Source organism: Peromyscus leucopus, chromosome 15 (genome assembly GCF_004664715.2).
Source record: "Peromyscus leucopus breed LL Stock chromosome 15, UCI_PerLeu_2.1, whole genome shotgun sequence".
NCBI lineage: Eukaryota > Metazoa > Chordata > Mammalia > Rodentia > Cricetidae > Peromyscus > Peromyscus leucopus.
In genome coordinates this window covers 52,467,736-52,495,005 of record NC_051076.1, presented here as the reverse complement: position 1 = coordinate 52,495,005, position 27,270 = coordinate 52,467,736, and the positions used below count along the sequence as shown (strand labels likewise).

The window sequence follows — 27,270 nt, the reverse complement described above, 5'->3', positions numbered from 1 at the left end:
CTGAGTTTGAGCTGCAGAAGGCACTTAAGAAACTGGGTGCAGTGGCACGCATCTGTAATCCCAGGCTTCCTACAGCAAGGTAGGAGCCAGACATAGGAGATCTGCCCAGATGCTCACTGGCCAGCTAGCCTGGCCCCCCCAATGTGGCAGAAACAAGACACACTGCCTCCCCAACGTGGAGAGAACAGGCTTCCTAAAGCTGTTCTCTGACCTCCATCTACAAGTAACAAATGCAATTTTAAAAATTAAAAAGAAAAATTTAAAGCCAAACACCTCTAAGTCCTCTGACCCTACCATGCACCTCCGAGGGGCAGATGGGATTCTCTGTTGGAGGTAAACAACAGTGTTCCTGGGCACCTTGTTTATAATTCCCAGGGCAAAGAGGGACACGAGTTTCTGTGACTGGAGAAGGAGGAAGCTTTTAAGGACAAAGACACAAGCTGGCAACAGTGGCACATGCCAGTAAGCCCAGCACTTGGGAGGTGGAGGCAGGAGGATCAGGAGTTCAGGGCCATCCTCTGCTACACAGTAAGTCTAACGTCAGACATGAGACCCTGTTTTTTTTTTTTTTTTTTTTTTTTTGGTTTTTCAAGACAGGGTTTCTCTGTGTAGCTTTGCGCCTTTCCTGGAACTCGCGTTGGAGACCAGGCTGGCCTCGAACTCACAGAGATCCGCCTGCCTCTGCCTCCCGAGTGCTGGGATTAAAGGCATGCGCCACCACTGCCCGGCTGAGACCCTGTCTTAAAAGACCAAAGTAAGAAAAAAAAATAATAAAGTTATGAATAAACATTAAGTTCAAAATTGAGTGTTTATTTATAATGGGGAAAGGTAAATTACATTTCACCAAACTCAGGTAAGAGTTATTGCAAGTTTGTGACCCTCAAACTTAGAAAAATACATATACTTAGTGTGCTTCCTATAGACAAAGGATGTAAAGTGATTTTATATTCACATCTGCTATGGAACCGAATACATTCTTGACAGGAATGATATCGCATTTATCTGGTCAGTAAAGTAAATTTCTACCAGTACACTTAGCAACTTCAGCGAATCATAGGAAAAATGTTAACAAAAGCAGATGCTTGGACATGTGGTGGTGGCGCATGCCTTTAATCCCAGCACTGGGAAGGCAGAACCAGGCAGAACTTTGTGAGTTCGAGGCCAGGCTGGTCTACAGAGCAAGATCCAGGACAGGCACCAAAGTTACACAGAGAAACCCTGTCTTGAAAAACCAAAAATAAATAAATAAATTAAATAAAAGCAAATGCTGGAAGGCTATATACATACATAAAAATGTGGTATATATTATTTTTTTAAAAGCTCAATAGGGGCTGGGTAGTGGTGGCACAGGCCTGTAATCCCAGCACTCAGGAGGCAGAGGCAGGTGTATCTCTGTGAGTTCGAGACCAGCCTGGTCTACAGAGCTAGTTCAGGACAGGCTCCAAAGCTACAGAGAAACCCTGTCTCAAAAAAAAAAAAAAAAAAAAAAAAAAAAAAAAAAAAAAAAAAAAAAGCTCAATAGGGAAACGAAACATTGTCAGCCAAAATGTATCTACCGAAAATGGCAAGCTGAACACACATACACACACACACACAAAGATCAGGCAAGAAGCAGCAGAATCCCAGATACAGAAACAAACGCTTTTGCATTTATTTATGTACTAATGACAACATAAAGCAGGATTTTTGTTTTGTTAGTATGTTCACACTTAACGTAACTGCTAAATTTAATTTTTGTATGCATCAAATATCAGATCGAAATATATTTAAAAAAAACAAAAAATGACTTCGACACCCAAAAACGTTTCCTCAATTCCCCTGCTTCCCTCTCCTATTTCCTCCCCACCCCAAGAGAAGTGCAAGCCTCCTGGAACTTGTCAGGCTGTTCCAGAAGTTGGCAGAGCAAAGGCTACCGGTTGGAACTAGGAACAGACTTAAAGGTTTTTTTTTTTTGGGGGGGGGGTGTTGTTTTGCACAGGGCGGGGCGGTGTGCTGTAGCAGTGAATATTTGGCATATCAACTGCGCCATACCAAGTTGCTCGGATTCTGGAGTTATTTTCAGCAGCCGAAGAAGGGAGAAGAGGGTTTTCTGGCCCACTTAAACTTCCCACTTTCTGAGCACGGCGGCCCCCGCCCTTCCTGGCAATTCTGCTTTCTCACCAGCCTCCTCCCTGCGGTACCCGCTTCCAAAAGGATTCCCACCCCTCCCCTCCTCCTTCCTGCGCGCCCGCCCACCCGCAGCTGCGTCACCGCGAGGGCGTGGCCACCCGGAGCCCCGCCTCCCGCCGCGCGCAGGCGTGGGGCCTTCAGACCCGGGGCCGGGTCGTCGGCCGGAAGTTCGGCCCGGCGCCTGGGAAGGAGCGGCCCGAGCGAGAACGGACGCGGCCGGGTCCGCGCGGGTGAGCGTGCGCCGCCCTGGCCTCCGGCAGCCCGGGCCTCCGGCTCCCGCTCCTGTGCTCCGTGACCGCGGCGCGAGGCGGCAGCCGGCGGAAGCGCGCCGCCCGCCCGCCCGCCGGGGGTCCTCGAACGTGCGCGCGCCTGGGGTGCGGGCCCGCGGGCGGGGAGGGCGGGAACGCGCGGGGTGCGGGCGTTGCCGCGCGCGGGAGGAGTGGGTGGCGGGCTCTCCGCTGCCCCCGGCAACGGCCCCACCCCTTGCTGATGGCCCTGCCGCAGCCTCTCGTCCGGGCGGTTCCGGTGCCATGTTTTTGGTTTTCGTTTCTCTTTTTTTTTTTTTAATAGAAAATGGGATCTAGCGATTTCTTAAGTTGATTTTTTTTTTAATTTTTTGAGAGAATTGTCAATATATTTCTTAGTCCCAAAGTAAGGGTTAGACGTTCTTTTCCCCACTCACTGATTTGTGAAAACATTTTTAATGCTCTTCAGAGCAAGAATACCTGGTTTCTAACACTTAGAAATTGTATTTTAAATAAATATACTCAATCCTTAGGTGGCTGGGATTCTTCATCGTCTGTTATGTGTGTGTGTGTGTGTGTGTGTGTGTAAATATCAGTGTTTTTCTTTTAATGTAGAACTCAGGCCCTCATGTGCTAGCAAAGCACTCTTCCACTGAACTACATCTCCATCGTGTATACACACACACACACACACACACACACACACACGTGTATATATATACACACATACATACATACATGTATTTGTTATGCTGATATATGTAATAGAAGGTTGCAGTGACTGACTTTCCCTGGTAGTAAAGGTTAGGAAAGGCAGCAATACACAGAATGAGCACTCTGTTACGTATAGAAACATAATAGCATTTTTTTTTTTCCTGTTTGGTCTGTAGTTTTCATTTTTAAGATTCTAATTGTGAGATATCCACTTTTCTTTTGTGAAAATGCAGTTGAAGGATTGACTGTAGAATTTGATAATGTCTGATCCTTGAAAGTACAGATGATGTGTAAACAGTAGGTGGTGTGGTGTGCACAGCAGGGTTCCGAGGAACTGTGTGTGTGTGTGTGTGTGTGTGTGTGTGTGTGTGTGTGTGTGTGTAAAAGGACTGTAACCCCTCCCCCAGAGGAAGTTGCTAAGTGGAAGAAAAGTTTGGCATGCAAAGTGACGTGATGTCTTTCTTCACTATTGGCTTTGAGTAAAACTCTCTGACTGTACCCCATGTGGTACTAATGTGTGAGCTTAATTGAGGGTAAAATATATCTCTTGGTGCAATTTCCTCAACAGAATATTGAAGGATGTTTGTTCCGAGATCATTGAAAATCAAGAGGAATTCTAATGATGACCTCCAAAGCGGTGTAGGTAAGAAGAGTAAGCCAGAAGCAGAAGACCTGCAACTGGACAGAGGCGGAGATATTCCAGCCCATGCTTCAGTTACCAAAGAAACTGTCTCGGTAGACAGACCTGGCAGTGCATCACGCCCCTTACCCAGTCCTTCTGGCCAGTTGGCCGAGGCTTGTTTGGTAGGGCCTGAACAGGGTGTGAAGGACAGCTTTCCTCCCGAAGAGCCTGTGAAGTCATTTTCCAAAACCCAGCGGTGGCCAGAGCCTGGGGAGCCTGTCTGCGTTGTCTGTGGCCGCTACGGAGAGTATATCTGTGATAAGACCGATGAAGATGTGTGTAGCTTGGAGTGCAAAGCCAAACATCTGCTGCAAGTCAAGGAAGAGGAAGAGTCGTTAAAGGCCAGCAGCCCGCAGAGGGCTGCTTCCCACCCAGAGTCCCCACTGGATGCCTTTTATGTCTACAAAGAGCACCCCTTTATTGTGACCCTGAGGGAGGACCAGATTGAAACCCTTAAGCAGCAGCTAGGGATCTCCGTTCAGGGACAGGACGTTGCCAGACCCATTATTGACTTTGAGCACTGTGGCTTCCCTGAGACCTTAAACCAGAACTTGAAGAAATCTGGCTACGAAGTGCCGACTCCCATCCAGATGCAGATGATTCCTGTGGGACTCCTGGGAAGAGACATCCTGGCCAGTGCAGACACCGGCTCAGGAAAAACAGCTGCCTTTCTCCTTCCTGTTATCATCCGAGCTTTATTTGAGGTAATTTACAGATCTGACACGTAGTCTTCTCAGAAACAGATGCACTATTTACCAAGTTTCATCATAACTAATAAATGTGCAAGCTTCAGCTCAGCGTTTGGATATTAAGTCACTGAGACGCCTGGTGATTTTGCTTCTGTTTTGTATGTGAAACATAATATCAAAGAATATTCTTTTTATTGTATTGAACCAGAGATCTTTTCCTGGAAGGTCTAAAAATTAATTTCCTTACAAAACATTTTTATTTTTAGCAGATTTTCAATAAAAGAACAAAGTTTTGTTCTGGAAGGAAAAATCCTGTTTACCAGATGGATGAGCTGCAGTTTATGTCAGCTAAGCCTCTTGGGTTTGGGAGAAACTGACATTGTATATTAAAGTAATAACGCTGTTGCACCATATCAAAGTATACTCTTTGGTATTTCAAGACAGGGTTTTCTCTGTGTAGCCCTGGCTGTCCTGGAACTCACTCTGTAGGCCAGGCTAGCCTCGAACCCACAGAGATCCGCCTGCCACTGCTTCCTGCCTGAATGCTGGGATCAAAGGCGTGCATCACCACCACCCGGCTCAAAGTATGCTCTTAAGTGTGACCCCTGGTTCATCTAAATAGTACTGCTGGGCCCAGTGGCCCAAGCCTGTATCCCGGCACCGAGGCAGGAGAACTGGGTTCTAGACAGCCTAGGCTGCCTAGTAAGACCATGTCTCAAGCAAAACAAAACAAGAAATATTAGCTTCTTTGTTAGTTTGTAGTGCATAAAGCATTTTCACACACAATTTCACGAACTTGGCATATTTGTTTCCCTAGTTTGTGCCAAGTGGCATCTGAAATGGTTCGGAACCAGAGGTATTTAAGGTTTGGGAGCTTTTCCAATTTTAGAGTATTTGCATAGTCTTTACTGGTTGAGCATCCCTAATTCAGAAATCCAAAATACAAAGTGCTCCGGAGTCTGAAACTTTTTTTTTATTATAATTTTATTTAAGTATTCGGGTGCTTTCCTGTACATGTATCAGTGGACCACATATGTGCCTTGTGTCCTTGGAAGCCAGAAGAAGGTGTTGGAGCTCACATACAGGAGTTGCAGGAGGTAGTAAGCTGCCCCGGGAGTGCTGGGCACCAAACCTGGGTCCTCCGCAAGAGAAGCCACTGCTGTTAACCACTGAGCCATCCCCACAGCCCCCAGGATCTGAGACTTTTGAACACGGTGTTGGTGCTCAGAAGTCTTGGTATTTAAAGTGCATTTTGGTGGGTTGAGGATGCCCAGCCTGTCCTGGTGGGCATGTGGCCCAGGCTCGTGGCAAGAAGAGAGAGAAAGGGTAGATGGGGAGGAAAGAGAAGAAAGCAATAGAGGATGGTGTGAGGGAAAAGTACCAGATGTCTAGAGTACAGCTCAAACATGCAGTGATTAATAGAGCTAAGGGAGAAGATAGGATGTGGGTGCCTCTCACGCATCCATACATAAACTCAAGTTCTTTGGCCAAAAGAAAGAAAAGAAAAGAAAGAAAGAAAAAATAATAAAGATGTAAATGTGTGAACGTGGAGAATGAAGATACAGTGCGAAGCTTTGGTGAGTTTTCCTGACGACCATGGGATTCCTCCTCGAGAGAGGAGGCCTTTCTCACCTTATTCACTTTTGATCTTTAGTTGTTTATCTAAGTTGTGTAAGAAATGGGTTCAATTTCTGATCATTTTTTGGAGGAAAACTGTATGGGGTGAACGAAGGGCTCCTATCTCGGGCTGATGGTGTCACTGTAGAGGGCGTAGTTCATGTCAGCAGGAGTTCATTGTTGAGGTGTTCTGAGTTGTTTCTCTCCTCTTTGCAGGATAAAACTCCATCAGCACTCATTCTTACCCCAACGAGAGAACTAGCCATCCAGATAGAGAAGCAAGCCAAGGAATTAATGAGTGGTCTGCCGCGCATGAAGACGGTGCTTCTCGTGGGGGGCTTACCTCTACCCCCACAGCTCCATCGCTTACGACAGCATGTGAAGGTAAGCACCTGCTTGGGAGAAGGCCTTTCAAAGTTTTGTAAGCAATAGAGGAGTGTGTGTGTGTGTGTGTGTGTGTGTGTGTGTGGCGTGTGTGTATGCATGCATGATTCTCCATGCATGATTCTCTCGAGGATGTGATTTTAGGTAGTTTTTAGGTTTTTGCCAACTAAGTCTTTTTTTTCCAAAGTTAATTTTATAGCCAAGTGTAAGTGTAGTGATTCATGTCTAGAATCCCAGCATTGGAGGCTGAAGCAGGAGGATTGCTGAGAGTTTGTGGTCAGCCTGAGCTACATAGTGAGTTCTAGGCCAGTACACAGCTACAGAGTGAGACTTTGTAAAAAAAAAAAAAAAAAAAAAAGGAAGGAAGGAAGGAAGGAAGGAAGAAAGAAACAAAGGAAACAAAAGGTTCATTTTATGTAGGAAAGGAATGGAATACAACTTCCTGAGTGCTTGCTGTGGACTCAACTCTGTTGGGTGTCTTCATGTACTTCATCACATGTGACCATTGCCTGGAGGGAGGTTTGTCCAACTCATCCTTCATGATTGAGAAGGCAGGTCTCAGAAAGTGGGACTCATTCAAATATTCATAGCTAATAAATAATAATTGCCCAAACTGGAACCTTAATATATCTGACTCTGCTACCCCCTTCACGGTGCTACTGTGTGTCGGCTGTGTTCTCTGATACATGGAAGCAATGTGACCTAGTAGCTTTGGAACTTGGTGACAGTATCATAGATAACTGACTTCGCTTGAGTGGGCTCCAGTTTTCTTGAATTAGAATGGTTGTACATCCTTGTTGAGTCAGCTTAAGGGAAGTTTGGCATCGAAGCTGACCAGTAAAAGTAGACTGTAGCCTAGGTGCTGCCGTTGGTCCTGGGGGTCCCCTGCTATTCTGGGTGTTACCTTTTTAGTTTCTGAGATGGCAGTGAGGTTCTGAAGTCCCAGGGGAGAAACTGAGATGCCAGAGAGCACTGTGTGGAAAAGGGACAATGGGTACTTACCAACAGGTATGAAACTACTGCAATATTAAAAAGCTGTATTAATACTTATCTTGCTCATCAGACGTCTCATCAGATATGTCTGAGAGATTTAAAACATGTCAAATACACTTGTAAGACATTGCTGGTTGGTAATTAGTGGGAAATTGGTTCATTGATTTTCATTGTAGACCTCCACTATATAAAACAGAGGAGATGATATTTTACTAGTGGAAAAATTTTAAGTTCAACAGTATATGTTTATAAGGTAAACCATTAAAATATTTTATGGACACTGAATTGGCTTAGTAGAACTTGCTAGAGTCTCATCCATATTAATGCGTTCAGCCTAGTGCCGCTTCATCTCATTTGTGGTGTTTTCACAATAGATTCAGTTCTTGGATGCTTGATGGCCTCCAGCTGAAGTTCATCCACCCCAGCCTTCTGAGTGCTGAGCTTGCTCCATCACGCTGACTGCATTTCAGTCTTAGAAAAAAATAGTTAATACATTGGGGGTAAACTCCAGTTTGCAATATTTAGTTAGTCATTTAGATGACTGGATACAACGTTTTCATACATTTTTTTTTAAAAAAAATCTTCAACTTGAGGCCGGGCGGTAGTGGTGCATGCCTTTAATACCAGCACTTGGGAGGCAGAGCCAGGTGGATCTTTGTGAGTTCAAGGTAGCCTGGGCTATAGAGTCAGTTCCAGGAAAGGCACAAACATAGAGAAACCCTGCCTTGAAAAACAAAACAAAATCTTCAACTTGAACCAAAGAAACCAGTACAAAGCCAGGCAATGCCTTTAATCCCAGCACTCAGGAGGCAGAGGCAGGTGGATCTCTGTGACTTTGAGACCAGCCTGGTCTACTGTGCGAGTTCCAGGACAGCCTCCAAAGCTACGTAATGAAACCCTGTTTCAAAAACATCAAAAAAAGAAAGAAAAAAGAAAAGAAAGAAAGAAAGAAACCAGTACACTATAAAAGACTTCTTTCTCCCAGGTTTCTTGGAAGGAAGTGTCTGACTTGATGCTCTGTCATTCTCATATATTTCAGGATGTGATTCCTACAACTAAGGACATTACTCTGCATGTTCATCATGCAATTCCAGATCAGGAAGTTAACACTGACATAATAGATCAGAAATTAGTATGTCAGCTACACTTTGGGGCCTACTAATAATTCTCCCACCTACACACACACACACACACACACACACACACACACACACACACACCCTACCCTACCCTACCCTACCCTACCCTACCCTACCCTACCCTACCCTATACCTGCTCCCCTAGCATAAGAATCCAGTTTAAGCTGGATGTAGTGGTCATACCTCTAATTCTAGCACTATGGCTTTAGAGGCAAGATGATTTAAAGTTCAAGGCCAGCCTGGGCTACAGAGTGCCCATCTCAAAAAATAAGCATTAAAAAAGCAAATAGGAGGGTTGGGGATTTAGCTCAATGGTAGAGTGCTTGAAGGCCCTGGGTTCAGTCCTCCGCTCCGAGGGACAAACAAAACAAAACAAAACAAAACAAAAACCAAATAGGTACACCAGGATCATATGTTGTATTTGGATGGTGTGTGATGGCTAGTGTTGTCAACTTGACAGAATCTTGGGTCACCTGAGAGATGGGCATGCCCCTGGGGGGTTATCTTGATGACAGTAACTAATGTTCGAAGACCCATCCTGATTGTAGTTCAGCGTTCCCTGGGCAGGGATCCCGGACGGTATACAATTGGAAAGTCAAGCTAAGCGTTACCACACAGCTTCTGTTCTCTGCTGTCCGACTGTGCACGCCCCTGCCACAGCTGCCTGTCCCCTTGAGTTGTGACCAGAGCAAACCCTTCACCCTTAAGTTGTTTTGGTAGGATACTTTATCACAGCCCCGGGAAAGAAACCAAGACAGCGCCTCCCTGCCGTGTCAGTTTGCTGGGGTTCTTTAGTCTTTACGGTTTTTTTTTCCATGATCTTGACACTTCCAGGATTTACATGTCACTTCTTTTTGGTGATGTTGTGATTTTTCATATTGTACTTTCAGATTTGTGTGTGTGTATGTGTGTGTGTGTGTGTGTGTGTGTGTGTGTGTGTGTGTGTGTATGAGTGTTTTGCCTGCATGTGTGTATTTGCAACCGTGTGTGCTTGGTGTAGAGGAGCTGGAGTTACACATGGTTGTGAGCCACCAGGTGGGTGCTGGGGACAGCGAGTGCTTCCAGGCACTGAGCCGTCCTTTCGGTCTGTTCTTCTTAAATTTTTATATGTATATGGTGTGTATGTGCAATGGATGTGCACATGTGTGCACAGGTGTGTGCTCCTGTGCACTTGTAGAGGCCAGAGGAGGACACTGGGTGTTGTGTTCTATCACACTCTGAGTTGTTCCCTTGAGACGGGCTCCCTTACTGAAGCTGGAGTTCCGTAGTGCTGGGATCCCAGGCCACGTGCAGCCACAGCCAACCTCTGTGGGTGCTGAGGCCTTGACCTCACTGTAGCTGGAGAGTTTTCTCCCCAGGTCCCGCCAAGCCCTGGCAGTCTGACAGCCCATTTATAAAATAAACACACAGACGCTTATATTACTTATAAACTGTATGGCTGTGGCAGGCTTCTTATTATCTACTTCTTCTATCTTAAATTAACCCATTTCTATTAATCTATAAGTTGTCACATGGCTCGTGGCTTACAGGTACCTTACATCTTGCTTGTCATGGTGGCAGCTGGCACGTCTCTCCGACTCAGCCTTCCTGTTCCCAGAATTCTCTTCTCTGCTTGTCCTGCCTATACTTCCTGCCTGGCTACTGGCCAGTCAGCATTTTATTTATACAGAGCGATATCCCCAGCACCTCACGGCCTTGTGCTTGTACAGTGAGTGCTCTTGTCTGCTGAGCCAGCCCCTCACCCCTCCCTCTATCTGTTGGTCTCACACTGATGGCAATCCTGCATCAGAAGTGCTACAGTTACGGAGTGCTCTGCCATGGCCAGCTTACAAACCACTCTGAAGAGAAGTACACTTTGTTCTTTCCTTGCATCCTTTGGGGCAGCTTTGACTTTTTTTCTTCCTTGAGGTACTGGGGTAGAACTCCAGGTCTCAGGCATCCTAAGTGTCTTAGTTAGGGTTTCTGTTGCTGTGAAGAGACACCATGACCACAGCAACACTTATAAAAGAATTTAATGGGGTGGTTTACATTTTCAGAGGTTTAGTCCATTGTCGTCATGGTGGGACATGGTGGCATGCAGGCAGACATGGTGCTGAAGAAGGAGCTGAGAGTCCTATATCTTGCAGGCAGCAGGAAGTGAACTGAGACACTGGGTGGTATCTTGAGCATATATGAGACCTCAAAGCCCACCTCCATAGTGACACACTATGTCCTCCAATGAAACACACTATGTCCTCCAATGAGACCACGCCTACTTCAACAAGGCCTTATCTTCTAATAGTGCCACTCCCTTTGGGAGCCATTTTCTTGCAAACTACCACACTAGGGAAACACTCTACCACTCAATTATACCACTACCTTGCAGAATATTAACTTGTCTCTTAACTGTAAAGTTTATTCTTTCCTTTTGTATTTAGTAATTATTTTGGGAGAAGTACTTTGAGATACACAGATGTCTTATGTTCATCAGTATGGCATCAGGGTTTCCTGTTTTATTTAAAGGTGTAGTTTCATATCGTGATTTGGTTTGACCCTGATTTGAACAGTGAGGTATCTTGAGTTGGTTTCTGTGGCTTTAGGTCATATCTCCATTTTCTCTGCATACTTACTGTCTACCTAAGGAGATCCCTGTCTGCCTTATTTTCCCCTGGCCGTGCTGGAGCCCTGCCTTTCTCCAAGGAGCCCTCTGTAGACCCTCACTCCGGGGATGACATAGGTATACTTTTGTTGTTGTTGTTTGAACGACTCACCTTCCTCCCATTGATCCTTTAGACCCATCTTTATGTTTTATGTACACGACAGACTTCTCATTTATTGTGTATCATATGTATCACAATAACATTTTTTATTTGTTCCTTCCTGTAGATGGCATATTTTCTGGGAGCAGAAACAGTCTATGACTTATTCATTGTGGTACTTTACACAGTATCTTGTATATACTTGCTACTCAGTAAACATAGAATGAAAGGCCAGGTGTGGTAGTGTACACCTGTAACTCAGAAAGTGGAGGCAGGGGATTACAAGTTCAAGGCAAGCCTGGGTACATAATGAGACCCTATCCCAAAAGAAAGCAACAAAGATTGAGTGGATAAATGAATATTATCTAATTTTAAATTTGCCTTTGCTGTTTTATTCAGGTTATCATAGCAACCCCTGGACGACTTCTGGATATAATAAAACAGAGTGCTGTTTCCCTCGGTGGCATAAAAATTGTGGTGGTAGACGAAGTAAGTAGTAATGTTTAAAAACTGTTGTCAGGTCGGGGCGATGGCTGGGTGATTAAAGTGTATGCCGCATCCATGTGCGGACCTGAGTCTGGTCCTCAGCACTCACGGCTGGGTGATTAAAGTGTATGCCGCACCCGTGTGCGGACTGAGATAGGTCCTCAGCACTCACATGACGTCTGGACGTGGAGGTGCATGTCGGAAACAGCATTGCTGGGAGAGCAGAGACAGGAGGATCCCTGGAGCTCACTGGCCCACCCACAGAGCCAGTCAGTGGGCTCTAGGTTCAGTTAGAGACTCTCTCAAAAAATAAGGTGAGGGTCTGGGAAGATGGCCCAGTGGGTAAGAGCATTTGCTCTTCCAGCCTGATGATAGGAGTTCAGATCTCTGGAACCCTTGTAAAAACCAGGTCCACTAGCAGCAGTGAACAGTAAGAGAGACCTTGCCTCAAACAAGGTGGAAGGTGAGGCCTGGCACCAAGGTTGGTCTCTGTTCTCCACATGTGCACTTTGTCACACAATCATGCATATACACATATGTAGAAAAATAAATGGATGTGTGCATGTGTGTGTGTGCATGTGTGTGCACGCACATGTATAAAATGAGGTAGAAAGTGATCGAGAAAGATAGTTGTTGTTGACCTCTAAGCCTTCACATGCATATATGGACATGCTTGTGTGTGCACCTGCAGGCATACATAGACTACACATACACATTAAAAAACAATCACTTGATTTTATATAATTTATTTAAATGTTTATTGTAGCTATGCAATGTCATTGTATATTCAGAGCATTTTCTGAATGAAAAATTTAGGAACTTGTAAGAATTTATTCTACTGGGTCTTACACTGACTCTTATGTACACTGCAGCAAAACCAAGGCAAAGCTATTATTTCCTAGTGCAGAACTCTCAGACTCAGGGGTACTATAATCTCCATGATAAGGTTTTGGGCTTTTTTGTGTTTTATTTTGCAGTACTGGGAATTGGCCCTGGGACCTTCTGCATGCCAAGCAACCACTCAATCACTGAGCTACCTCTCCAGTCTCACAATGATAGATTTTAAAAAACATTTTATGCTTCTCAATGTTTAAAAAAATCAGGGGCAATAATTATTTACAAGAACTGTAGGGAGGCAGAGGCAGGCGGATCTCTGTGAGTTCGAGGCCAGCCTGTTCTACAAAGCGAGTTCCAGGAAAGGTGCAAAGTTACACAGAGAAACCCTGTCTCGAAAAACAAAACAAAAAGACAAAAAAAAAAAAAAAAAAAAAAAAAGGCTGGAGAGATGGCTCAGAGGTTAAGAGCACTGACTGCTCTTCCAGAGGTCCTGAGTTCAATTCCCAGCAACCACATGGTGGCTCACAACCATCTGTAATGAGATCTGGTGCCCTCTTCTGGCCTGCAGTCATACATGCTGTATACATAATAAATAAATAAATCTTTAAAAAAAAAAAGAAAAAGAACTGTAGAAGTAGCTGATAGTGGTTATTTGATGTTATTTGAATAATGGGTCTTTTTCTATATGGACATTGGTCTAATCGTTGGGAAATTTTTGTTATTGTTAACATACCAGGCATTTTATACTTCTGAAGTATAAAATGGAGTGCATGATATTGTATATATGCATATATATACATACATATATGTGTGTATATATATATATATATATGTAATGTGTATATGTACACATGCACTTGCTGTGATGTCAGTGTGAAGGTTAGAGGACAGCTTCTGGAAGTTGGTTCCTTCCTCCACATGTGGGTTCCAGGGATCAAACTCAGGTTTAGAGGGTTGACCGCAAGTACTTTGACCACTGAACCATCTTGTCAGCCCTATATATTTTATTTAATTTGTATTTGTTATTATTATTGTGTGTGCCCATGTGCATGAATATGTGCATAGGAGCATTCATGCCATGACATCTGTGTGGAAGTCATGTGACAACTTTTTGAAGTTGGTTCCTTCTTCCCATCATGGGTTCTGGGGATTGAACCAGGGCATCAGGCTTGTGTTGCAAGTACCTTTACCTACTGAGCCATTCTGCCATATCTATATTATTATCATTATCATTATTATTACATTGATTAGATCTTATAACATCATGCAGACAAGTGTGAGAACTGGACACATGTCATCCCTGCACCCAGGGAACATGTGTTTTTCATGTTTTCCATCAGCAGTGACAGCAGAGGTTGGGTGCCATTCCAGGCTCTGACCAGTGATGACATCCTGGTCACCCTTGCCCCAGTAAACAGCAGGGGAATACCCTCAGGTATGTAAAGATGTAGCCAAAACCCTCAAGAACTTGTTTTTACCAGTTCCTGTGAGAACTTGGGCAAGCTGTGTAATCCTGTAGAGTGAGGATGAGGAATGCTGAGAAAGGTCTCATAGACCGAGATGTCCAAAGGAAGGAAAACAATACAGTTGAGCCCTTTGAAAGGTCTGCTAAGTCAGTGTTGTCCGGGATGGCCTTTGGTGGACTTAGGTTGTGCTCATTCTCTTATCGTTTCACAGCATTTTAATTTTTTGCAGTAAATAAGGACTCCTAGGGCCTGTAAGAAATCACGGCACATCATCATGCAAAAGAGGTATCTGTTTAGCAAGCGTGTGTGGAGTGTCTGTTATGTGAAGCTTCTGCCCACGTGCCCAGCTTTTAAGGGTGTGGTTTCTTTGTAGCTCAGAAGGGAAAGGAGCAGGCAAACAACCTTACAGATTGTTTCAGCAGAAGTTAGTACAGAAGCGCTGTCTAGTACAGACTAACCAACCCTGGATGTGTGGGTGGGACTGCAGAAACATTTTCATTATGATTCAGACCTACAAGATACTGAAATTTTGAGAAAAAAAGACATATACTTGAAATAAAGGCCAAAGCATCCTCTCTGTTGAGATATAGAAATACTCAAATAGGGGCTGGCAGGAAAGCTCAGCAGGTGAAGGTGCTTGCTGCCAAGCCAGGCGACCTGAGCTCAGTCTCCAGAACTTACATGATGGAAGGAGAGAACTCCAGCAAGTTGTTCTGTAACCTACAGACATAACATACACGCACAAATAAATAAATAAATAGCATTTTCACCTTAAAAAAAATACTTAGATAACAGTATAGGCCAATGATTGGCAAATACTTTCTTTAGAACAGTAGATGGAGAGATGGTTTAGTGGTTAAGAGCACTGACTATTCTCCTAGAGGACACAAGTTCAATTCCCAGCACCCACATGGCTGCTCACAACACCCTGTAACTCCAGTTCCAAGGGATCTGATGACCTCTTCTGGCCTCCGTGAGCATCTCACATGGTATACAGACATACATGCAGGCAAAAAACTCATACACATAAATAAAATAAAAAAATTTAAGTTTAAATAAAAGAACAGATGGTCACTATTGTAGGCTTTGGGGGCCAGTATGATCTTTTGAAACTAACCTGTACAACCATAGCAATATTGAAAATAACCAGCATGGTATGGTGGCACACACCTATAATCCACTTGCTGTAGTGCCAAAGGCATGAGGATCATAAATTCAAGGCCAGTCTAGGCTACATAGCTAGACTGTGCTTGAAGAAAACCAAAACAGTAAAACAGAAATAAACAAAAACCCAGACGTGGGGCTGACGAGATAGTCAGTGCGGACTGAGTTTGTTACTAGAAGCCACACAAATGAAAGTGAGTGTGGTGGCACACTAATGCCATCCTAGAACTGGGGAAGTGGAGACAGGCAGAACCATGGCCAGCCATTCTTGGCAAGCTGCAGGCCACTGGAGACCCTGTCTCCAAAAACAAGGTGAGTGGAACCTGAAGAATGGCATCCAAGGTTGACCTCTGGCCTTTACGCAGGTGTGAATGTCTGTACATATACATGTACACCTACATGAACACCACACACACACACACACACACACACACACACACACACACACACACACAGAAAAAGGAAGAAAGAAAATAATAAAAAAACACACAGGCATGGGGGCACATGCCTGTTAACCCAGCACTCACCCAGAGAAGTAGAGGCAGGAGGATCTCAAGTTCAAGAGCAGCCTGAGTTAAATAGAGATACTCTAATGCAAAACACCAAGGATTGGGGGAAGGATGTGGCCTAGTGAGTAAGAGGGCCTGCTGCCTTATAGAGGACCCAGGTTTGATGCCCAGCACCCAGACACACAGTGTCCTTCTGGTGTCTGTGGGCACCGGGCACAAGCAGGTACACATTCATACAGCAGGCAAACCCAATACACGAAAATTAAAAACAAATCTTTTTAAAAAAGGATCATGAGTATAATTGAATTGTAAAGTACTTGCCTAGCATTTGTAAGGTGTTGGATTCAATCTGTTGCATCATTAAAAAATGTATTAGAAGAAGAGGAAAATGATTGGGTGGGATGGGGTTCCACAAAACAGGGAAAGATTGGAATTTGTCTTGAGCCATAGTTTCTCAACTAGTTGGGGAAACGGCTATAAAATAAAATAAAAAAATAAAATAAAATAAAATAAAAAAATAAAATAAAATAAAATAAAACAAAATAAAATAAAATGCTGTATTGTGTAAGTAATGTGCTAATTGTCCAGGAGTAGAATTAAGAGAGTAAGATGCTTTGGCAGTAGTGAAAAAATAGTGATGGGATTTGAACTGCTCCTCAGAAGATGGGGAAATTAAAACCGGAGAGCAGGTCAGATATTCCGATGAAGATAAGCAGAGTCAGAAAGCCCAAGTGTCTTGTGGAGGGGAAGAAGGAGACCAGGCAGCTCGAAGAATCCTTCCTGAGAAATAATAGGAAGTAGAGTTGGGTAGCTAGGGTGGAGTCAAATTATAGAGGGCCCTGAAGGGGAGGCAGAAGCTTCTGGATTTGATGTGGGAGACAATGAGGCTTTCTAAATTACGAGTTGGGCGTAGCTTGGTAGAAGTGGTGGTTTAGGGAGGCCATTCCCCTGCTCAGTCCAAGAGAATTTAAAGAAGACGGCTCAGAGACCAAGCAGCCAGCAAGCAGCCAAGGAGTGCCGCGGTCAAGGGCAGGGTGGAGGCACTGGGCCCGAAGGGTTAAATCTGAGTCACTGTAATCATCTGTGAGCCTTCTGATGACTGCACACAGGGAAAGAGGGCAGCTGCAGAGGTGACTCCATAAATTACAGTTGGGCTGTTAATTTTAGAAAGGGGGAGCGAGTAAATGCTGGGTCCTGGGAATGCTGTCTGAGTTGGGCCTTCCTCTGACCAATAGAGTAAGGGAAGTGGTTTTCTCCATGCAGGAAGTGTGCATTGGAGTCTGTACTGTCTGGTGTCTCCAAAAGAAGGCTAGGGGACGAGGGAGAGCACTGAGGCCTGACGTTGGAGTTGGCTGCTGAGTCGGTGGAGTAGTCCGAGATAGGAGCTGAGGATGAGGAGCTGAGTGATGGATCTCAAGAGGGAGGGCCAGGACGCAGGGCATTCCTTCAGTTGACACCTCTGCTCAGTCACCGTGACTCTTGTCAGAATCCTCCCCCACCCCCATCCTGCTCCGTCCCCACTGCTTCAGAATGAGGGACTCTGACACTGTCCCCTGTCCCTCAGGATGAGGGTCGAGGCCTTCTTCCTTCACTCTGTTGGACTGTGCACAAACTGTACTGTTTGTTTCTATTAGAAAGCATGGTAGTAAACAAGCACGGGTCTGCCCAACTTGGCCTAGGATAAAAGTCCCCCGGGCTCCAGAGAGTATGTCCTGGCCTGAGACTCCTGCACTTAGAAGGCAGTCTGAGGGCACTGGAGGGTTGGCTCAGTAGTTAAGAGCACTTGCTACTCTTACAGAGGACCTGGGCTCAGTTCTCAGCACTCACCTGGTGGCTCACAGCCATCCCCAATCCCAGTTCCAGGGGATCCAACACCCTTTTCTGACCTCTGCAAATACCAGGCACACACATGGAGCACAGACATGCATGCTGCAAATACCAGGCACACACATGGAGCACAGACATGCATGCTGGTAAAATACTCAAACACATAGAACAAATAAATCCTCCAAAGCCAGCCTGGGCTACCAAATCAAAGGAAACAACAAACAGACAAAGGAAAACATAGAACTGCCTGACGTGCCCAGTGAATGCAGTCTAGACTGGCTTTCTCATGGAGATAGTATGATTCAGCAGCCCAGGGATCCTGAAAAACTCACCCCAGGTAATTCCTGGATTTATAAACTTTGGACACTGATATGTAGCCCATTACAAAATTAGATCTTATTTAGTACTTAAAATTAAGGATGTCCCTATATTTATGAAAGATATTCTTTTTGTGGCTTTTGACATGCCAGATACTGTTGGTTTAGTGGATGTAGTGGAAAGGGATGCTGATGAGCGCTGCCCCGGGGAGCTGTGGCAGGTGTACCTATCTACGGCAATACGGCAGGGACGAACCATGGGTTTCCTCAGATTGGTAACCAGAGGCTCTCTGGAAGGTGATGTGTATGCTTAGATTTGAGTGAAGATACTTCTGGAGGAAAGATGGAGACAGAAGACAAGCAACATTAGAACCATAACCAACATTTAAACCATAGCTGTCCCAACATCGATTTTCTTAATTTAAAATAATTTTATTATATAGCACCTATCCATGGCTAGAAGGAAATAAAACTATGAAAAACAAAAAGTGAACCCTGACAACCATGGTGGCTTGTGCCTATAAACTCAGCACTTGGAGAGCTATCGCAGGAAGATCATGAGTTCAAGGTCAGCCCTGCCTTTGTGCCAAGACTCTGTCTCCAAAATCCAGGGCCAACAGACGTGGTTCAATAGTGGGACACGAGCATGCACACAGACCTGGGTTAAATTCTCAGCACTGAAAAACAAAGTGTAGTGAGCAACACCCCCCCACACACCCCTTACACACAACGGCTCTCTAGGCTTCTCCGTGGTAGCAACTTAGTTTTTCAGGGTTTCACTCTATAGTTCAGTCTGGCCTTGTAGTTCTCTTGCCTTAGTCTCCTGAGTGCAAACCACTGCCCCAGCTTAATTAATTTCTTGATTATGTATATTTATATTGTTTTGTAATATAAATAGTATTGTGTTGCACAGTGTTCTGGTTGTTTTTCATAATGGCACAGTGTTATATGTTGCCATAATTTAACAAGTACCTTACTGATAAATATATAGCATGTCTCTTTTGTGGCTATTAATAATAACCAGTATCATTAAGTTATATAGTTTATAATTTTGCATAAACATTTCCCTGATGGTCTTTTGGCACTGTAATGTATTTTTCTGCGTTTTTAATTTTTTTTTTCTGTTCTTAATTGTTCAGTCTTATCCTGAGTGGTTCTGGGTTGTAGTGTTGAGTAGGCCTGACCTTAGGATGCCTTCGTTGTAGGCTGACACCATGTTAAAGATGGGCTTTCAACAGCAAGTGCTTGACGTTTTGGAGAACGTTCCTGGCGACTGCCAGACCATCTTGGTTTCGGCCACGATTCCGGGCAGCATAGAACAGCTTGCAGACCAGCTTCTGAACAACCCTGTGAGGATTGTCACTGGGGACAAGAACCTGCCCTGCCCCAGCGTGCGGCAGATCGTCCTGTGGGTAGAAGACCCAGGCAAAAAGAAGAAGCTGTTTGAAATCCTAAATGTGAGTGAGTATTCCAGCAGTCAGCCATGTTTATGGCCTGTGTTGGCCTCTCCTCAGCTCCAGAGAGCGATGCTGCAGGGTAGCTTTGGAGGAATGTGGGTGCAGATATTTGATAGTAAACCCCTTACATCAGAATTCTGTAAGCATCAAATTGAATTTTGCTTCTAATGTTTGTGGCAGGCTTTTGCTATGTATTCCTGGCTTGCCTGATACCATATAGCCCAGGCTCACGACACTCCTGCCTCTGTCTCCTCGCATTGGGATTAAAGGCGTTTGCTACCATGCCCAACTCACAGCTTTATTTCTGAGACTATGTCGTCTAGATGCCTACTTGGGGTTTTGTTGGGGTCTCGCTTTGTTTTGGTTTCAGGTCTCACTTTGTAGGCCACGCTGGCTTGAACTCATCCTCCTCCTTCAGTCGTGACGTGCTAAACTAAGTGTGTAGTGTTGATGCTGGCCTCTGACTCAGAGTCCGTTTTCCTTTCCCTTACTGTGCAAAGGTGCTCAGTATGAAGACTGTCCGTGCCTATAATCCTAGGATTTGGAAGGCTGAGGCAGAAGAATAGCCTTGTATTTGAAACCAGCTAAGGCTACAAATTGAGCTCCAGTGAGCCTAGACTACAGAATATGACCCTGTCTCAAACACACACACACACACACACACACACACACACACACACGCACGCACGCACGCACGCACGCACGCACGCACGCACACAATTCCTTAATATTTTAACTTTCAAAAATTATATATATTTTTTCAAAGTGTTTCTTGTCTGTTCTGTCTTTGAGAATCTTTGAACTAATTTAAGCAAACTTGTAGCTGATATATGAAAAAATTACTTTACAAGTATGGTATTAAGTTAAAGACAACTTGCATTGACTAGTGAGCAGGGTTTAGAACTATGTAATGGTCCTTAAATTTTTAAAATATATTTGTAATATTGATGATAAAAAAGTGAGCTAGCAGTTTGTGCATCCTTAAATGAGAACATTAGTTTTAGAAGAGTATGCCTTTATTTTATATTGTAAAATAATTATAATTTCCTTTTAGCAATATTTGTAAACCTTTCGATAGCTCATGCTAATGATCTCAGAGACATTTTCCACATAAATTTCGCTCTATGAATAATTTAATTTCTTGTTTTGTTTCCTCAGGATAAAAAGCTCTTCAAGCCTCCAGTGTTGGTGTTTGTGGACTGCAAACTGGGCGCGGATCTGTTGAGCGAAGCGGTTCAGAAAGTCACAGGTTTAAACAGCACGTCCATCCACTCGGAGAAGTCCCAAGTGGAAAGGAGGGACACCCTGAAGGTCGGAGCCTAGCGTTCTGTGCTCTCTGTCCTCCAGATCTGTTCTGCTGCATTTTCAAGAGACCGCCTCTTACCAGTTGCTTATAAGTCAGACCTTTTCAGTGACAGGGAACACAAGGCAAGCAGTGACTGTGAAGTCTGTAATTCCTCTTGCTTAAGCCTCTGTGTATGGGGAGCAGCAAGCCTGTTGTCTAGAGGGCGTGTGCTAAATGGATAGCTAATTCACAATCTACCGTTTCAGAAATCAGGTCAGTTTGGTCAGGGGCAGAGCAGAAGTTCACCTTAGGAAGAGATTCACTTGAGTAAATTAATAAAATAAATTCCACAGAGGTTAGGGAGAGTTTAAGATACAATCAGTTTTCAAGTGTAAGACTTCTTTTTATTGAAAAGCTCTGGCAACAAAATACTGAGGTGAGCATTTAAAAAAAAGTCAGAATTATACGAAGCCATATAAAATAAGTTCTAGATAATGATTTATTTTTTACTGCTTCTTGTTTTTTAGACAGGGTTTCAGTATGTATCCCTAGCTGACCTAGAACTCTATCTAGACCATGCTGGCCTCTGTCTCCCGAGTGCTGGAATTATAGGTATGCGCTACCACTCCTGGCCTGAATAATGAACCTTATGCTTTATTGAAAAGGGATTACTGGAAGGAGACTATGAGGTGGTGGTGAGCACAGGGGTCCTGGGCCGAGGCCTGGACTTGGTCAACGTCAAGCTGGTTGTGAATTTCGATATGCCTTCCAGCATGGATGAGTATGTTCATCAGGTAAGGGGCTTCCCTGTCCTGCTGGCTTGTGGATGAGTGTGATTGGATAAGGCATTGTCAGGGTGAGGAAACTTTTTTTTTTTTTTAAAAAAAGCTGGACATAAAACTTTACATATTTTTAGTCTTCAAAATCTATATGTGCTTAGGATTGGAGAATTGACTCGGCGGTTAAGAACATTGTCTGCTCCTCTAGAGGACCCTGGTTCAGTTCCCAGAACCCACACAGCGGCTCCCAGCCATCCGTAACTGTAGTCCCAGGGGAACTGACACCCTCTTCTGAGCTCCTTAGGACCAGGCAGGCATGTAGTGTACATACATACATGCAGACAAAACATTCATTCATACACATAAAATAATGTTTAAAAAATTTTGAAATTGGGGGCTGGAAGTGGTTAAGAGCACTTCCCAGTGGTTAAGAGCACTGGCTATTCTTCCAGAGGTCCTGAGTTCAATTCCCAGCAACCACATGGTGGCTCACAACCATCTGTATTGAGATCTTGTGCCCTCTTCTGGCCTGCAGGTGTACATGCAGACAGAACACTGTATACATAAAAAAAAAAAAATTAATTAAAAAATGTATGGGTGCATGCGAGTGTGTGTATGCGTGTATGCACTTAGAAACAAAATTTTGGTTCTAAAAACTTTATACCTAAACTACGTTAAAAACTAGAAGTGAGAAACCTAAACTTTTGGGTCTTTTTTTTAATGTTAGGGGGTAGGAGAGATTGCTCTGTGCCCAAGAGTACTTGTTGCTCTTGCAGGGGACCGGGTTCAGTCCCCAGCAGTTCCGGGGTCTAGGCACCCTCCTCTGGCTCTGCTGGCACTAGGCCTTGGCATGGTGCACAGAGACACAAGAGGCAGAACATGCCTGTGCATAAGTTAAATCTTCTAAAAACATCTTAGGCATTAAATTACTGCTTTGTTTTTGCTGCGTTTGTTTTTCTCTTCAGTGAGTTCACTGGTGGCTTTTATTTATATTTAGAAAAGAAACCCGTTTAAAAGATTGCTCTAAGTTGCCGTGCTGGCCAGAGTAAAAGTGATTCTTTAAAACGCTTGTTTTAGGAACCTTGTCTTCTCTCTATCCTTACCTGTCCTAGTCTTTCACTGTTAAAGTTTCATGTGTTTCCTTTGCTTCCGAAAGTAACAATGGCCCCTCTTTCTGGCAGAAACAGAGCCTCCGCTTAGTGCTGTTATCTCGCCGAGGGCTCTGCCTTCCTTCTGCGGCATCACTTACAACCCTCCTGCACAGCCTTCCTCTGCTCCTGGACTCACCTCCCAATGCCACACTGCATTGCAGCTTTGGGCTTTACTGAGCCTTAATCGGGAATCCAATACCCTCCAGGAGACTGTGTTAGAACAAGTGCAATGTTTCCTTTCAAATATTTCATAATTTTAGATGGAAACTTTTCTAAGATGTTACAATATTGAGATGCTTCTTTGCCTCTTAGAATCTGCTGATTATAGTCATTTGTCCTTTTGTGACATTCCAAGGCTGACTCTGGCTTTCAGGATTGCCCCACTATACAATACAGTCTTAGCCTCTGGGCTTCTGTGTGTGTTAGGTTTCTTAACTCTGTTCAGATGAGTCCAGAGCTAGCTGCTTTTCCAGTTCTGTCTCCGTCTTAGATTATTTCAGATCTTGAAGTACATATTCACAGGACCAAGTATTACACCTAACAAAAGGCAGAAAATGAGAAGTAAGTCTTCCTTTTTTGTTCACAAAAAAAGGTCTGTGCCTGTCACAGACCACACAGAGATCTGCCTTCCTCTGCCTCCTGAGTGCTGGGATTAAAAGTGCGTACCATTACATCTGCCGATAAGCCTTCTTTACCATTTCTTTCTGTCTTTGAGTTTTGACAGATAATAGTTAAAAAATTATAAACATACATACATGCACATAGATGCACATATTTATCACGTACATGTCAATGGGACCACGTCATACCTATTGTTCTATCCCTTGCTTTATTAAATATATCTCAGGTGTCTTTTCTCATCAGCATACATAATAGGTACCATTTAGATGTTACTAGGTAGGGCGCACTTGCTCTGTGGCCAGGCTCTTTAAATGTTTTCGATGACTTACCGGCTTGTCCTGTTCTAACTGCTACAAGATGATAGACTTTATGAGTGTACTATGAGTTAACAAACCCTTTATTGATTGTTATGTTTCCAGTGTTTTACTATTCCAGAATGCTGCAGTAACAGTCATGTACTTATCTTTTTATGAGTGTTACTACACAGTAAGTTCCTCTGGCCATGGACATAATAGTCAAACCAGATGTCACAGCTACGGGAGAGGCTGGGTCAGAGGATTGTTTGAACCCAGACATTTGTGGATAGACTGAGCAGTGCATCAAGACCCTATCTTTAAAAAAAGAAAAAAAAATGAGTAGAACTGCTAAGCCAAAGATAAGTATAATAGAAATTCCCATGTGGCTGGCTTTTATTTTTAATGGTAGAAAGTTTCTGGGAAAAGTAATTTGATATTAGATAGCATCGGCTACCTTAGAGTTTAGAAAATATTAGAGGTTGTTTTTGTTTTATGCTGGGCTTTAAACCCAGGGCTACGTGAATGTTGGGTAAACACTCAACCACTAAGCCACGTCTCCAGCCCTGCCTCCCCACCCCTCATTTTTTTTTTTAAATTTTGAGATTGTGTCTTTCCAAGTTGATCAGGCTAACCTCAAACTTCTGGGTCTCCTGCCTCAGCCTCCCAAGCAGCTGGGATTGCAGGTATGCACCCCCAGTCCCTGCTACACTCCGTATCTCATTGTAAATTATCCTTGGGTACAGTTCAGATACTGTACAACTCATTTAAAGTGAGTCCAGACAATCACATGTATAGATATAGATTCATACAGTTGTGCACACATAGCTACAGTCAGTTCTAGAAAATGTTTACCACCCTAAAAAATTGCCCCATATCATCAGCGATCATCCCCCATTCCAGAGCAAACACAGACACCCCCATCCCTGAGCAACCACTTGTGCTCTGCTTTCTGCCTCTGTAGATTTGACTCTTGTGGTCATTTCATGTCAAAGAAATCACGCCATGTGTGGTCTTCTATAACTTTTTTTCTTGCTTAGCATGTTTTCAACATTTAACCATTTTAAAGCATGTATATTTAAAATTTGTTTTATTTTTTTATTGCCGAAAATATTCCATTTATGGTATAGCACCTTTGTGGCACCATTCACTAATACTGCTCTTTATTTTTGGGCCACTATTACTATCAGCGGCCCTGCTGTGAATAGTCATGTTCAGGTTCCCCTTTCCACACGTTTTTATGCCTGTTGGCTAGTACCTAGGACAGAATTGTCCAATTATATGGTGACTTTGTTTTTAACATTTTTCAGGATCTGCCAGACTGTTTTCCAAAGTAGCTTTTACATATTCTTCAGCAACATGTGAGTTTCTCTACATCTGCCAACTCTTGTTATTCCTTGACTGGTTGATTTTGAAGTCAAGGTTTCATGAATTCTCACATTCCATGCTGACCTTAAATCTCAATGTAGCTGAGGATAACCTTGAACTTCTGATCCTTTTGCTGGAATTACAGGCACACACTACTGCACCTCCTTTATGCCTGCAGGGGATCTAACCCAGGCCTCCTCCTTGCCAGGCAAGCACTCTATCAACTAAGCTGCATTCTAACCCATCTTCTTGATTATAGCCACCCTTAGTAAGCATGAAATGGTATTTTGTTACGGCTTTGGTTTGCGTTTCCTCAGTGGTGAATGGAGCTGCAGGAACATCCTTGCAATACTTCCTGGCTATTTGTATGTCTTCTTTGGTAAGCGTCACATCCTTTTTGTCCAGTTTTTAAATTAGATTTCTTTATTATTAAACCTTAAATATTTTTCTGCATATTCTAGAAGACTTTCATCAAATATGTGATTTGTGAATAGTTTCTCCTCTTTTGTAGGTTGTAGCTATTTTTAGATCAATTTGTATTTTATTTGAACAATCCAGCAATGTAATTAAGCAAATCAGATAAAGCTAAAAGCTGACACCAAACCACAGTATTGCTTCCTCACTTTGCCTATCTCCTTCCCTAGAGGTCTTCAGCCCTTTTAATTTTGTAGAGGTTTTTTGTTTTGTTTTGTTTTTACAACCTAAAAACTACCTTATATATTGGTAGGAACCATCAATTAATTCACTTCAGTATTTTGTTTTTTAGTTTTTTATGACAGGGTCTCTCTAGCTCTGGCTGTCCTGGAACTCCTCTGTAGACCAGGCTGGCCTCCAATTCCCAGAGATCTGCCTGCCTCTGCCTCCTGGTGCTGGGATTAAAAGCGTGCGCCACCACTGCCTGCCAAAGCAGATTTTATGTTAGCTATAGATTTCAGTGTTTGAATCACAAATTTGTGTCCATTTTGTCAAACTCAGAACTGTGTAAAAATCAAATAGCTTAAATCTAACATTTCAAGGCACAAAAGTTCAAACAAACAGTTGTTGTACTGTTTCAGTAAAATTAAGATAGCAAGAAAATACCTATGTTGACATCAGCCCTCTAAATCGATTTCATAAATATGTCAAGACACACAGTCCGGAGAACACCTTTAGATTGTAACTCAGGGGTAGTGCTCAGTGCTTGGCACACCTGAGGCCTTGGGTTCAGTACCCAGCATGCACACACATTCACACACACACACACACACACACACACACACACACACACACACACACACACACAAGTCCCCTGTCTGAAGGAGTGTTAAGCTGTATAAATACCTGTAATGATAGTCTTCATTTCCCTTGAATCGAGTGAGACTTGAAAATGTCTTTGCATTTTGTTTCAGGTTGGCAGAGTGGGGAGACTGGGTCAAAGCGGAACGGCAATTACCTTCATCAATAACAACTCTAAACGGCTCTTCTGGGATGTTGCCAAAAGAGTGAAGCCCACAGGCTCCCTTCTCCCCCCACAGCTGCTGAATTCCCCGTACCTTCATGAGCAGAAGAGAAAGGAGCAGCAGAAAGACAGACAGACACAGAGCAACCTGGTCACGGGGGCCAACCTCATGGACATTATTAGGAAACACGAAAAGAGCAATTCACAAAAATGATCTGGTGTGCCGCTTCCGGTGGTTTTTATTTATGTATTATCTGTAAAATCTCTAATAACTACTGTATGATTGAGTAAATAAAAATGTACAAGGAGCCGGGCAGTGGTGGCACACGCCTTTAATCCTAACACTTGGGAGTCGGAGGTAGAGAGATCTCTGTGAGGTCGAGGCCAGCCTGGTCTACAAAGTGAGTTCCTGGACAGCCAGGATTGTTACATAAAGAAATTCTGTCTTGGGAACAACTAAAACTTTAAAAAAAAAAAAAAATGTACAAGGAACAGAAGAATCTTTAAGATCTTTTAAAATTTAATAAAATTTGTACATAAATGTTGTATTTATTTCAGTTCACACTCCTTGTATATTAAAAACAAAATCAGAAGTTGAGTTGCTAAGAGCACAGTTTTTCTCCTCTGGCCAGCATTTCCTGTTGTTTCAATGGGTGGTTCCCAGAGCTACTGCTGTCAGGGCCAGGACTGTCCCCAGCAAGGACTCCTGCCCTTCCCCAGCAGCACCAGAAGCACATAGACGCTTGAGTTGTTGCTGGACGGCTAGGAAGAAAGTGAGCCATTGCATCTGTGGAAGATGCTCAAAGTGCTTTGAAAAGAAGAACCAAGTGTCTAGTTTTGTTCCCAGTTGTTTTCCCTGTGGCCTGTTTAGCAGCTTTTCAGATTTCCTCCCAGACAGTTCT

The 27,270-nt window shown here is 43.7% G+C and overlaps 1 protein-coding gene across 1 annotated transcript; it reads left to right on the top strand.

Moving 5' to 3' along the window:
• The first annotated feature begins 2,281 nt into the window (after window positions 1–2,281).
• Ddx59 (DEAD-box helicase 59) lies at window positions 2,282–26,749 on the top strand. Its single transcript, XM_028857533.2, has 8 exons — window positions 2,282–2,399; window positions 3,697–4,514; window positions 6,333–6,500; window positions 11,770–11,859; window positions 19,182–19,433; window positions 20,592–20,744; window positions 21,384–21,512; window positions 26,319–26,749. The coding sequence occupies exons 2-8, from the start codon at window positions 3,708–3,710 to the stop codon at window positions 26,580–26,582; spliced, it is 1,863 nt and encodes a 620-aa protein (XP_028713366.1). The 5' UTR covers window positions 2,282–2,399; window positions 3,697–3,707; the 3' UTR covers window positions 26,583–26,749.
• The last annotated feature ends 521 nt before the right edge of the window (window positions 26,750–27,270 follow it).